At 36.6% G+C, this 13,037-nt stretch overlaps 2 protein-coding genes and 1 non-coding gene across 6 annotated transcripts; 1 reads left to right on the top strand and 2 right to left on the bottom strand.

Moving 5' to 3' along the window:
* Nucleotides 1–69: 69 nt before the first annotated feature.
* Nucleotides 70–4,601, top strand: LOC124412474 (nuclear pore complex protein Nup50). Its single transcript, XM_046892363.1, has 5 exons — nucleotides 70–258; nucleotides 811–983; nucleotides 1,079–1,968; nucleotides 2,108–2,251; nucleotides 2,414–4,601. Exons 2-5 carry the CDS (start codon nucleotides 822–824, stop codon nucleotides 2,718–2,720), a joined length of 1,503 nt encoding a protein of 500 aa, XP_046748319.1. The 5' UTR covers nucleotides 70–258; nucleotides 811–821; the 3' UTR covers nucleotides 2,721–4,601.
* On the bottom strand, nucleotides 3,677–9,283 carry LOC124412472 (protein lin-9 homolog). 4 transcript variants are annotated; one of them, XM_046892353.1, is made up of 8 exons: nucleotides 9,174–9,283; nucleotides 7,539–7,881; nucleotides 7,136–7,438; nucleotides 6,398–6,815; nucleotides 5,960–6,309; nucleotides 5,638–5,884; nucleotides 5,231–5,416; nucleotides 3,677–5,023 (listed from the first exon to the last, which is right to left on the bottom strand). In XM_046892353.1, exons 1-8 carry the CDS (start codon nucleotides 9,253–9,255, stop codon nucleotides 4,856–4,858), a joined length of 2,097 nt encoding a protein of 698 aa, XP_046748309.1. In that variant the 5' UTR covers nucleotides 9,256–9,283; the 3' UTR covers nucleotides 3,677–4,855. The 4 variants fall into 4 exon arrangements, with proteins under 4 accessions (XP_046748309.1, XP_046748310.1, XP_046748312.1 ...); XM_046892354.1 differs by lacking the exon at nucleotides 9,174–9,283 and adding an exon at nucleotides 8,825–9,123; XM_046892356.1 differs by lacking the exon at nucleotides 9,174–9,283 and adding an exon at nucleotides 8,869–9,123.
* A 2,387-nt stretch (nucleotides 9,284–11,670) lies between these two features.
* LOC124412797 lies at nucleotides 11,671–11,776 on the bottom strand. Its single transcript, XR_006929814.1, has one exon. It is a non-coding gene; the product is annotated as a U6 spliceosomal RNA (small nuclear RNA).
* Between the last annotated feature and the right edge of the window lie 1,261 nt (nucleotides 11,777–13,037).

Below are 13,037 nucleotides of genomic sequence, written 5' to 3'. Positions count from 1 at the left end.
CCTCGTCGTGACAACGGCCTGCTCCAGAACTCCCGAATTTTTATCCCCCCTTCGGCCCTTCACAGACACCGCGATTGCCGGCCCCGACTTCACATTTTTTTAACAAAAGGCAAAAAGTTTAACGCGCCAGTTCAGCGCGGAACATTTACTTGCCAGTTTTCATTAATGTTTCGCAAGATATTATCGTACAAATAGAGACAGTAACGTGGCCAACGTGGACTTTCCATCGACAGATTGTATCCCGTTTATCAAACTCAGGTACGCTAGAGAGTCTCGACGTCTGATCGTTGGAATAATAAATTGACAATCGCCACTTTCAGACATACCCCCGATCCCCCCTATCGAATGGCGGTTAACCTATAAATGTATACTTTTTTTTTTACTCCTACTTCAGTTTCATATCGATCGATTACTGGTTTTTATTTTTTACGGAAGTCATATTGAATTGCGATATATTGAAACTGTTTGAGTGGGTAACTAACGAAATTCGTCCAATTCTATTTCGACCGAATCCTGTGCATAACCTCGAAACCGTATTGAATCCACTGTAACTAGGTACTTGTATTGGCCATGTCAACTTCTCAATATCAAAATCCTAATGCTTTTTGCAATTGCTAAATGCTTCGTAAGAGATAAGCACCTAACTGGATTAATGTCTAGATTACTCCTACACAGAGTCTGTCCATCCATTCTCTGGAATTGAAAATGTTCACTGATATTTCATTAATTAAATGTAAATCAATTACTACAGTCAGTCTGAGATTTAACCGACGAAAATTCGGTTACGTTGAAAAACCATTCTGATTTCAGACGGCTCAGTGATGTCCGGCAAACGAACCGCTACCTCAGAGCTGAACCATGATAATTGGAATGACGAAGAAACTCGGGAAGAGGCAGGAACATTTAGCAAAGCATCGAAAGAAGATTTGCAGAGAAGAGTCATCAAATCTGCCAGACGGCGGATAGTCAACAGCGGAGGAGATGTAAGTTTAAAAATATTGTTGGAAAATACAAGGATCTCTTGGACCAAAGTCCCTTGCATTCATTTGATTGTATCTGACATTTGAAACTGTTTCAGGATGCACCAAAGGCAGCGTTTGGTGCATTTACTGCATTCAAAACTGCCGTACCTGCAGGTTCTTCACCCTTCAGCTTCCTTGCAAACACTAGTAATGTAATAAATACCAAGAGTAGTGAAAAAACGGTAGTTAATACAGTAGGTCCGAGCAATGGATCGGCAAACACAGCAGCAAACGGACCAGAAAGCAAAGATTCTTCTTCGTCGAAGCAGGAATCAGTGTCGAAAAATTCAGATGCTAAGCAATTTCCAACTAGAAAGGAAGGTGGAAAGATTTTCAAAAAATCAACGGATTATTATGCAAAATTGAAGGGACTTAACGAGAGCGTCACTCAATGGATCAAGTCACATGTCGATTCAAATCCATTTTGTATTTTAACCCCAATATTTAAAGATTATGAAAAGCATCTTCAAGAAATTGAAGCTAAACACGGGCAGGAAACCGCCTCGACCATTTTGAGCCCAGAAAAGACTGCGGAAAAATCCAGCTTGGAAAGTTCACCTGTTAAGAGTAAGTCGAATTCAGAGACAGGAAAGACTGAATCACAGACTGAGAAGTCGGTCTTCAATAATTCATCAGTGGGAAATGCAGAATCGAAGAGCGAATCATCGATTTTCAAAAATGTCAATGTTGGAAAGTCGATATTCGGGAATACCGAAATCACCTCGGAAGTCAAAAGCGTTTTTGGCAGTGTTTCCACTGAACGAAATCCATTTTTAAGTACATCGTATTCAGCTGTAGAAGATAAGAAAACTGAAAGTGAATCTGCCATCACTGATCAGAAGCCAACAGCAAGTCTTTCATTTCCACAATCTGGCCCCACAGCCACATTCAGCTTTGGCCAAAGTTCAGCAACCAGTACAGCTACGGCAGGATTTAGTTTCGGAGGGTATGTCTCTTTGCCAGAGTAAATTCTCACTGATTGTTACAATGAATTTCGTAGTCCGTTTTCATGTTTTTCTACCCATATATTCACAAAACATTGAAGCAGTATCAGCCTTCTTCTGTATCTATATATCTCCTTGCAGTGGAAAACCATTTTCTTTTGGCAATGTGGCTAAAACTACAGAAGTAGAAGAAACGAAAGAAGACGAAGAAAAAGATGAAGATGACGAACCACCAAAACCAGACTTCAAACCAATCACGGAAGAAGATGCAATCTATGAACAACGGTAAGATGGTTGAAAGAAACGAATGATTCTTATTTACATTTTTCATATGGAATGTAAATATAGCTATGTATTACGCACTATGTTATAGACATTTTTAATTCGCTACAATAGCACGAAATTAATGGTAGATGAAATTTATGAGATATAAATTGCCTGTTGCAGATGCAAGGTATTTGTCAAAAAGGATGGGAATTTCACTGATCGAGGAGTAGGTACCCTGTTCCTGAAACCTACACCAAACGACAAAACACAACTGATAGTGCGTGCCGATACTTCGTGTGGAAATTTACTCTTGAATACCATATTAACTGAGGGCATTCCAATGCAGCGTATGGGAAAGAATAACGTTATGATGGTTCTTCTTCCAACACCAGATTCGAAACCACCACCGACACCAGTTTTGATAAGAGTGAAAACAAGCGAGGACGCTGATGCGTTGTTAGAGAAGCTTAATAAGCACAAGAAATGATTTTTTTTAATCATGCCTACTGACCATTGTTCAACGGACATCGATCCATAAGTCATTATGGCGGATGTCAGTTCTTGAATGAAAGCAAAGCAATCGTGAATGTGTATGTGTTTCTTATCAGAAACTAAAGATGCTATATAAATGTTAATGTACAACATTTACAGCTTAGTACTATTGGCATAGATATAATACACAAATAGAATACAGTCTCGGCAATTTTACATTTACGCAAAGATCACAATCGCAATCAATAATTGAAATATTGCAACAAACGAATTCAAGCTTTGTATAAATCACGTGAATGCGCATTCGGAACAAATTAAAGTCGGATGCGTTTATATGTTGATTAATTATACTCAAATAAGTGGTTTTCTGCTAAATTTATAACAGGAATATTCCCTATTCACGTCATTTGATTTTAGAAAGAATAAATGCCACTTTTATGTATGAGATCGTTTGGTCTTGGTTTTATGAATGCTGCAAAATAAATTTTACCGACAGTTCCTACAAATTGGTACTGCAGATAAGGATAAATTTTTTTTTTTTAGTGGCGATAAGAAATGTTAACTTACTTAAGTTATGAGAGACAGCAAATAAATCTATGTAAAATGGATTCTATGCTCTACTATCGACGATATTGTCGTATCGTAGGTGATAACGTGCTAACGTAAATGCAAATGGATCTAGTGAAGCATAAGATCGAACTTTACAACGTCTATATCTGTTGGTACTAATCAAAGATATAATAAAATAATTTCACAAATGAGACAAATGAGTAACCACCGATGATTAGAGGTAATCAGTTGAATAAAGATTTAAACGGATAAACCCTCATTATTGACCAGTAGTACATACGTCGGACATTCAAAATATTTCAGATTAACTTTTTTTTAAATCTTAGGTACGCGTTGCTGTGAATTTATCATTAGCCTTTATTCCGTAAAATTTTATTTTTCACCTGTGTTGAAATAAATATTACGGAAATAAAATGAATTATACTGAGTTTCCACGATACTTTCATACGAACAAAAGTACACTGTTAGATAATCACCTTGTTAAACAATTAACTGTATATAAATAAAGCATCTGAAATTATACCGCTACATGTAGTTGACTTCCATTAAGTATCCTTTTCCTCAACAAGCAGCAATTCAGGGATTTATAAATTTGTTTTGAAAGTCTCCATTATATCAAATTATGTTTCATCTATTATTTTAGATACAATTTATAGCGCGTTTATAATATATGCAACTCAAAATATTCTATACATCCTCATACTTTTTAATTTCGGTAAAATATTATTTTCTCCATTTATTATTAGGGTATGAACGTATATAATATTAATTAAATATTTCAATCGTCTCAAGTATTCAACACAACATTCTTCTACTACAATATTTTCATAATTTCTTTCTTTTACGATTTAATATTATTACTGAATGTTTTAATCGTAAGATATATATATTTGTAATTTTAAGTAAATACATAATTATTTTCAACGCAAGTATTAACTGTGTAATTGAACGTTAGCAGTGGTGCAGAAATATCGATGAAAGAAAAGAAGAAAATTAATTTTTTTCCCACTTTTACCAAAGTGAGACTGACAAAATTGTGCAACCGGAAATAATGTTTGATATTGCAGTTATCATTCCATATCACACCTCTATAAAGTACACAATAAGATACTGGATACATTATGTAGACATTTAATTCAAAATAAGTGACTTGAGTAAAAAATTTTTTACGATGTCAAGAGAATATTGATTATTGCAAAAAGATCAGAAGAATTTTTTTCATATAAGATGTAAAATTTTTTTACACCACGTTGGTTCAAAACTTATTACCATTCCTAATTGCAATTCCTCGTACTTTTTGTCTTTTTGTAAAACGAAAAAAAAATATGTAGACATAATGTATGAAATATAAGTATGCCTGATGAACGATGAAGGGATCTATACAATTGGATAGTAAAGATTGATTCACATCATACAACACGGGCTGTAACAAAACTACCTATTAATAAAAATTTTTTCATACTTGATCAATTCTTTAAATCAGACGTGTCCAATGTGTGTCATCTCTTGATTTTTTATTAAATATTCATTGCACCTATATTCGTCCACATATTTTAGCTTTCACGACATGTTCTCGTCAAGAAGTAATCCCATAAGAGCCAAATCGCTGACGCTTAGAGATTTGGCCATTGAACCTCCTGTGGCTAACTGTTGCTTAATGGGTGCTTGTTCCGCAGGAATGCCGTGGAAATTCCGATAAATGTTCGTTCCAGGTCGTACTGGTCCATGCTGGATAGCGTGAATCAACTTTTAGTTGAAAAGTGACGACAGGCGGACATCAAATCATTACAGTAAATAGAGGCGTGCAAGTGTAGTACAACTATTATTTTCCTCGAATAAACTTTCATTAGACTACAGAATACTCTTGCACGCGCCTAAAAATTACTGCCTGCCACTCATTAAAAGTATGATGATTCAACAAAGTTAATACTAAACTTTTTGAGCCATGAATGGCGTTAAAGCCCCTATTTTTCCCAAACCAAGTTGAATATGCTGCATATGAATTTCAACACAGTTTTGAAACACCTGTTGATTTTGAGGACTCAGTTTCGATCTAATTTGTTCCATGGTTCCTTGAAGTACTTTCAGTTCATATGCATTTCGGTCAGAATCCGACAAGCTCTGTGGAAAGAAGAAGTTGAATTAACAAAATCTGAATCTGTTCATGCTTCATTAATGATTCCCTAAATTTCAGGTAATCCTCCAAAGTTGTAAAATAACGAGTTTTTCTAAAGATGCATCATTTGAAATAACGTTACAATAGTCAGCCTCATTCTTCTTTGGAATCCTGCATACAAAGAATTTGTTAGAAAAACGCGCGTGAAACTAGGAACTAGATTTACCTTTACTTGAAGCATGAGGGCAGTAAGGTCTGTGACAAGTTCGCTCATCTTTGCCGGTGCCTTATCGTTAATGACATCATTTCTAGCAACCATATCTGCCGCTTCTTGATGACACTTTTCCCGTAAATGAGAAGGAGCCAGCATAGCAGCAACGCTTGGTTCCGGAGCCATTTCTTGACATAATTCTTGAACGTCGTTCAAGAAATCTTGAAGCGCTACATTCATCTTTTCAAGCTCAACTACTATCCTGTAATCACAAAGAAAATTTTGTTTGAATCTATTCATTGTTCCTGTTGAATGAATTACTAAACAAAATTCTTACCCTGCATATTTTCTCTCAAAGTCAGCTGGCAAAGGCTCACCGAAAGATCGTCTCTTTTCCGCCTCACTGTTCATTTCCTTCAGTTTCGTTATCTTGATTTTCTTTGCCGCTAATATTTTGTCGACTTTTACCATAAACTCCAATAGTTTTAAGGGATAGCCATTCATCGTACCACCGATATGCGATTTTTTTGGGATTGATACGGAGGCGTTAGATATTAAAGGGTCATTATTTAATCTGGGCGACATTAATTTCATCGCATAGGGAGGTGATGGTACATATTGCACCATCCGAGGTCTAAACTTTTGCGCGAAAGAAGCAACACTAATGGTTTCTGGTGGTTCGTTTGACTGAAACAAAATAAAGTTTATTCAATCAAGTCGAATAAAGATGATCAACAGACACTAAACAGTGAATATGGGTAAATCATTGACTTACCAGAACTTCAAAATCAGGCACACTGTGAGTTCCAAGACCCGCTCTTTCAAAGGTAATTCTGTAGGTGTTGTTGCTGGTATCGACTGCGTCAATGCTACCAGTGAAAAGGCCATCTTGTGGTTTTCGTAGTCTTGCTGTAACTTTTGTTCCGATAACAAGCTGTAAAGGAATTTCAGGAGGCAGATCCTTAAAGCTACTTATATCGGCCGTTTTTCTCTGCTGAAGCATACGAATTTTTTGTCGCTTCCGCTCTAACTCTCGTCTTTCCTCTTCAAAAAACGATTGCGAGCACCGTCTTGGTTTTCCCATCATTCTCCGTATTTTACACCATTCCACTCGTGTCAACTTCCGTGTTTTAAGCTGTGGAAACGACTCCTTCAAACAAATCATAAAGTCGTTGTCACCGTCAAAAAGCGTTCTGGAACAAGAAAAATAGGTAGTACCATTCAAATTGCTCCATTATTAATAGAAATAGCTCCATTATTATAAAGAAAAAACTTTGAATCGATAGAGTGTCCAAATCAACGTTTACTCAACATTTGTACCAGAATTTGAATACATATGCATTACTCAGATCGTTGACTAGAGAAGTATATATCTTCGGTCAATGTTCAGATTACATTCTATTGTAGGTGATGTGATCAAAACTAAAGAGTATTAATATTTTTTCTTGAATAAGAACCGTTGGTAAAATCTTTCAAAAAAAATGCTACAGATTACTTCAGATACATTACTCACTTGTCAATATTACTGTAGAACCATTCGTAGCAGACCCATTTATGTGCCTTGGGTAATTTTAGCAAGTTTCTCAGTCTCATACCAATCTTCTGTCCGATTTTTCGGTCAGGGGAAGCTGGTTGCGCCGGTTTTTCTGGCTCCTTTTCCTGTTTTATAGGTGTAGTAACTGGAGTCGATGGTTGCGACGGCGTACCCGTACTTCTCTTTGATTCACTGACATGTCTATTCTGTTTTTTAGCTGGGGATGGCCGTGGTACTCTTTTGGGAGAATGTTTCATTTCCAAATTAGGATCCTTTTTGATTCTAGAACATAAATTACAAGCATAAATTGAATCAGGCCTCAGAGTTTAATCAGTATCTCGTCTGTTCACCAAAAACACATGAACATTAATTCCTAATCTACCTATGATGCGGATGGTTGACGAGAATGTCATCGTAGAACAATTTATTCTTCTTCCTGATCCTAGCAGGCATTCCTCGGCGATTCAATACTTGAATTGGTTGTGTTGGGGGATTGGGTTTCGGTGGCGGCTGCGTTCCAACCCTTTGGAGCCCCAAAGCCGCAGGCCCCAACTCAGGCATAGGTTCCGAATCTTCAGGGTCCATATTTGAATCATCCATAGAATTATTCCAATGTGACTGATCGTCCAGATCCATCAGGTCATCGTCGAAGGCTTCCTTTTTAATTTCATTAGCCAATGGGTAGCCACCGTTTTTAATCGACAGCAAGGTTTCGGCCGATTCATCTGAAATGAAAATGCAATTTGGTCGACTATATTTCACAAACTATATAAGAAATAGAATTCAACGATCAAAAATTATTCTTCATCGCACCAAATCAATATTTAAGAGGATAAATGTAACATATCTGATAAATAAGTTGAACCTTCAAAGAATATGCCTACACACATATAAGCCAAGAGGTTTAACAGTTAACATCTGGCCAACATAATGCAAACTAATTTTTTTAACCTTTAACCTAATCCAAACATTCAGGAACTTCAAACACAGTTTTGCATTATTTGCCCTTTGAATATACTGGAATTTTCCCCCTTTTAAGGAACATCAAAGTCAACCAGTAATCTTACGTTAACTAATAAGAAACAAAACTTATCCATTCATTAACTGCGCGTCGAAGCGTTATGATTAATATTTGTTTATTTACAACTTGGTATACGACCCGCTTGGTTGCGATGACTTTGAATGATATAAATCAAATGATTCATCCACTATTTTAAAAGTGTTGGGAGACTGATACGCGTAGGTCTTGTACTTACCTTATATAAGTATTTATATACCCTAAGTAAATAACACACTGCCTTGAAATTTACATGTAGAAATACAAAATGTGGATTCGCACACAGATGAATCACAATGTGAAGTCAGTGATGCGTCGAGTAAGGTTTCATCGAAAGATATGATTTGAAAAATGATTGTTTTTAAACATAATTAGCATTATTTGAAGTAAGCCATATTTGGATAAGTGATTTTTTGCAAGATTCGATGTCTTGAATGTTCGGAATTGTAGCTACGAATTATTACAGAGTTTGCTCATCTTAGAATTGACTGAAATTTAACCTTTGCTAGTTTGTCTACGATTTTGAGGTGTCTACGAATACGAGTGGGCTAAACTGGGCTAAACATAACCAATCTCTGTGAGCAACGTGTGTAAACATAGCATGTCCGCACCTGTAAGTATTTTGCTTAATGAAGAGTCAAGAATATTGTTATACACCGTTAGTGGAATTCAAGGATTCGGCGTTTTAGAGTCCAGTCAACTAATCCGCGAAACCAAATTTGTTCCTCGGAGGGTTCGTCATCCCGCTTGAATTCTGCATTGGTCATTTTTGAAATTTTGAACCCATCGTCGCCGTGCCCGTTTCAAACGTTAACTACGAACTCAATTTTAACTGAAGTCGGGTCAATTATGCCCTATATTATTATCACTTAAGCCTAGATTACTATTATTAGCATGCATTTGTACTTTGTTCGACTTGAACGACTTAATTTTAGGAAAAAATATGAAAATTTCACTCACTTTCAATAGTGTCCGCCATGTTGACGTACGCCAGTGCATGCTGGGTACGTATTTCCGCCAAATCACCCCCACGCCAATTCATAGTCCGATTCCGTCCGTTCCGCCGGTTCACCGCCGCTAAATGCCGGGAGCGGCGATTCGATTTGAAACTTCAAATGAGAAGCTGGGTTCATGGCTTCAAACCGTGAATCAGACGCTGTCAAATATGAAAGTACAGATGCCGATGTGTTTATTTTACATGTTAGGAATAATTTAGCAAAAAACAAACCTCCAGGATGGGAAACGTGTGGTTTTTGTTGGGAATGTTTTTAAACATTAAGATAGTTATAAATTTTGATATAAGACCTGATATTATTAAGTACTGTAGAGATAAAGATCGATTAATTGGATCTGAAGAAAATGACTTGTATTTGCTGGTTGACGCTGAGGTAGATACGACAATTTTGCTAGAATGCCATTACTGGTGAGCGGGAAATATAACAACTTAAAGTCACTTTTATCTACAGGTTCAAATACACTTGTTTTAAGGTATCAATGATTAGATAACATTTAAGACGAAACAGTAATTTTCTGAAAACAATTTTAGTAACGAAAAGGATGATAGGGTACCCAAGATTTGGTACTTACAAGACCGTTACCAGTCTACTCCAGAGGCGGAAATCTCATGGGGAATGGAGAATAATATGAGCTACAATAGACTTCACGTTACTCCGGACTTATCTTTGGTTATCAAAGATTTCGAGGCTAAAGACGCAGGCCTATACAAGTGCCACGGGTCTAGTGGCCAGGAAGTAGAATCAAAATTTAACTACAGATTAGAACGTTAGTCGCGCTTATTTGAAAAATACGAGATTTTGTTTTGAATGTCATATTAGTACAATTAATTGACTTCTTACTTTCCACATTCACGCAAAAAAAAATTTTCAGCTATACTCAAGAACACGGCAGGAATCTACAGACAAACTGGAAATCTGTCAGACTGGGTGGCTTATCACGAAACAAATTTAGCACCAGTTTCTCTACGCTTTGCTGTATAAGTTATACCTTCAAGTAATAAATTAGATTTTTAATCGACCTTTACTAAATTGAGACCTCTGGGATTTTATATGAAATATCAGCTTATTTCAATAATTCATCATAAGTTCCAACTGTGTAAGTAAATGAAAGAAACTGCACATATCATCTTCGAATTAATCAAAAAGGATCTAAATTTTCACCCTCAGGTTTCCCGGATGCCGGGTCTAATTGATATCCGAAAAATGGGCATAAAGCTAGAGATCGTGTCTGAATGGGGTCCCTGGAGTCCTTGCGAGCGATGCGTTCGTAAACGTGGCTATAGAAAGAGAGTTGCTATGTGCAGAGTCAAGAGGACCATAAATGATTCAACGCGAGATCAGCGGTCGTTGGATATTCCAGGCGAATCAAGCCATAATACGTCGGAGGAAACGCCACACGATAAACGACGGGGCGAAGGTGTGCTCACGTTATTTTTGAAGACGCCCATGTGGCCGTGTCGGTGAGAATAATTTTTTGTCAGTTTAAATTTAACCACTGGGAAAAGAATAACGAACTGCAGCAGGAAACGAAATTCGTGCGATATCGTTACACGCAGTGCACAGCGTTTACTTTCATTGAATTCAACGAGCCATGTACAGATTGCTGTGCTATCTTGTATTAAACCTTTATTTGCGTATGTAAAGACAGGAAAACTTGCAGTTTCTTTCTCTATTTTTCAAATCTTCTTCGCCGATTTTTATGATAGCAAATCGATGAACATTCACGCAAAAATTCTTGACATAATGATGTTTCAGCTCCAAGGAATTGTACGACGAATATCCTGAAATCGGTAAAGCGACAAAAGACTTGCCGGAATTTATACAGCAAGAAAAATGTAAGAAATGTTCGCGATCCAAAAAGCATAGGCCGCATAAATTCAGATACAAGAAGAGATACGTCTTGGCAGAGGATGCTCATCTGACGATTACTTGCCCCGAGTAACGAGAAAATAAATAACATGGATTACAATGTTTCACGTATTACTAAAGAAAAAAATTACAAATTACAATTTAACAATTTAATTAACATATAATTATATTTAAGACATATTATTAGTATCATCGACTGTTAATCAGGTCGAACATGGAAACCGACGTCGTCTGGAAGAAGGATAATATTGTTTTGAAAAAAGGAACAGGACAATCTGTGCGCAGTAAGGATCCAGAACCAAGAGTCTTGGTGGACACTTACGGAACGCTGTATTTGCTAGGTACGGTAATTGTTTAGCTCTCTTAAACCGAGGAGAAAAATATTCATGCCCGCCCATTTTGTCGGCAGTTCAAATTCTACTCTTTTTATTTTTTAAATCAGGTGTCACACAGGCAGAAGCAGGAAATTACACATGTTACGTTGATAAAACTAACATGTTGAGAGTCAAAGTGATAGTAGTTTCAAGATCCTTGATTTTGAGTCGCGGTAAGCTTGGAGTCGTACATATTCAAAAAATGTGGAACGCTTCACGATTTTGCGTGTCATCCTTGCGCAGGGGCCATGCTAATCTTCTCTGTATCGTTCCAATTTTAGTATATGTACTGCCGAAGCAGTACATCGGTAGTAGATATCGACTTTATTATATACTAAACTCAGACCGTGTATAGCACTAACGGGAGTACTCTTTTACCGTTCGCCATCTATGAATGAAATATTCAACTAACAACGCCGCGTCCGAGTCGAATTTACGTCCTGTTTTACGATTTCCAACTGTACGATACTACATATCAAATGATGTATCATATAATTTCAAACATAGTTTCGAATGCACTATACGTGACACATCGCGTTGATTGCTAATGTGAATTAAGTTGAGTCCTCTAGAAATCGGAAAACTGTTTATTTATACTGTAAGATGGCGCCGAAATTATGCCGTTCCAATTCGAAAATATCATTTTCAACTATCAAACATAAAAAATGACAATTGCCAAGACAATAGTGTCAAGTCTTTTGTTTTTGTTTGTTTTATTTTGTCCGAGGATTTAAACCGCTATGAGGCTTTCCGCCGGATTTTACTTACTCTCACTGATCCATCTATTTTTTTAGTTTAGGCACAGAGGTGGCGTCACCTCGTGCATTTATTTTATAACTAATTTTCGTCCTTGCCGGACAGTCGATAAAACTATCTTGTTCTCGTCAGCGAGGCGCTGAATTTGAAAATATATAATTGGAAAATAAATTGAAATTCCCATTCACCGTTTATTTCTACAGCATTTTTGCGGCACGTGGGTTACTTGGGTTTCATATTGTTGATGGGCTCGTTTTGCTATTGTGCTGGACTTGTTATCACTTGCTATCATCGAGACAAATTTACTGTAACCGACTACAAAGAAATCGAAGCCCGTGAAAATAATAGAGCAGCTTTTTTTGACTAAAGACGCAACGAATAGTTCTAAGTGTTAGGGTTTAGTGATGTATGCGATATTGTGAATAAATGAATTTTAACAACAAACTCATTGAGTAGCATTATTTCCACCTACTTATTTCAAAATGAGCCCCGTGTGAGGATATCCGGATCAGTTTAAACGCTCTGTGAAAAAAGAGATCGATCGAAAACGAAATAGAAATCAATAAAACCATGTAAAAATCAATTTGTTTGATTTCTACGAGTTCTTTAATGACAAGTGATACTTGATTACTATACGCGAATAATTATCATTTATAAATTATTTACCTGTATAGTATCATTATGAATATTTTTCTGGTATTACTTAACTGGTTTAATCGTAGTAATTGACCCGAAAACAGTAGAAAATTTGATTAATAAAACGCCACTTATTTTCCGATAGTTTTGAACAACTGCCTCAACAAAATACA

Source organism: Diprion similis, chromosome 11 (assembly GCF_021155765.1).
Source record: "Diprion similis isolate iyDipSimi1 chromosome 11, iyDipSimi1.1, whole genome shotgun sequence".
Classification (NCBI taxonomy): domain Eukaryota; kingdom Metazoa; phylum Arthropoda; class Insecta; order Hymenoptera; family Diprionidae; genus Diprion; species Diprion similis.
The sequence above is the reverse complement of the archived record's forward strand: the minus strand, read 5'-3'. Positions and strand labels throughout refer to the sequence as shown.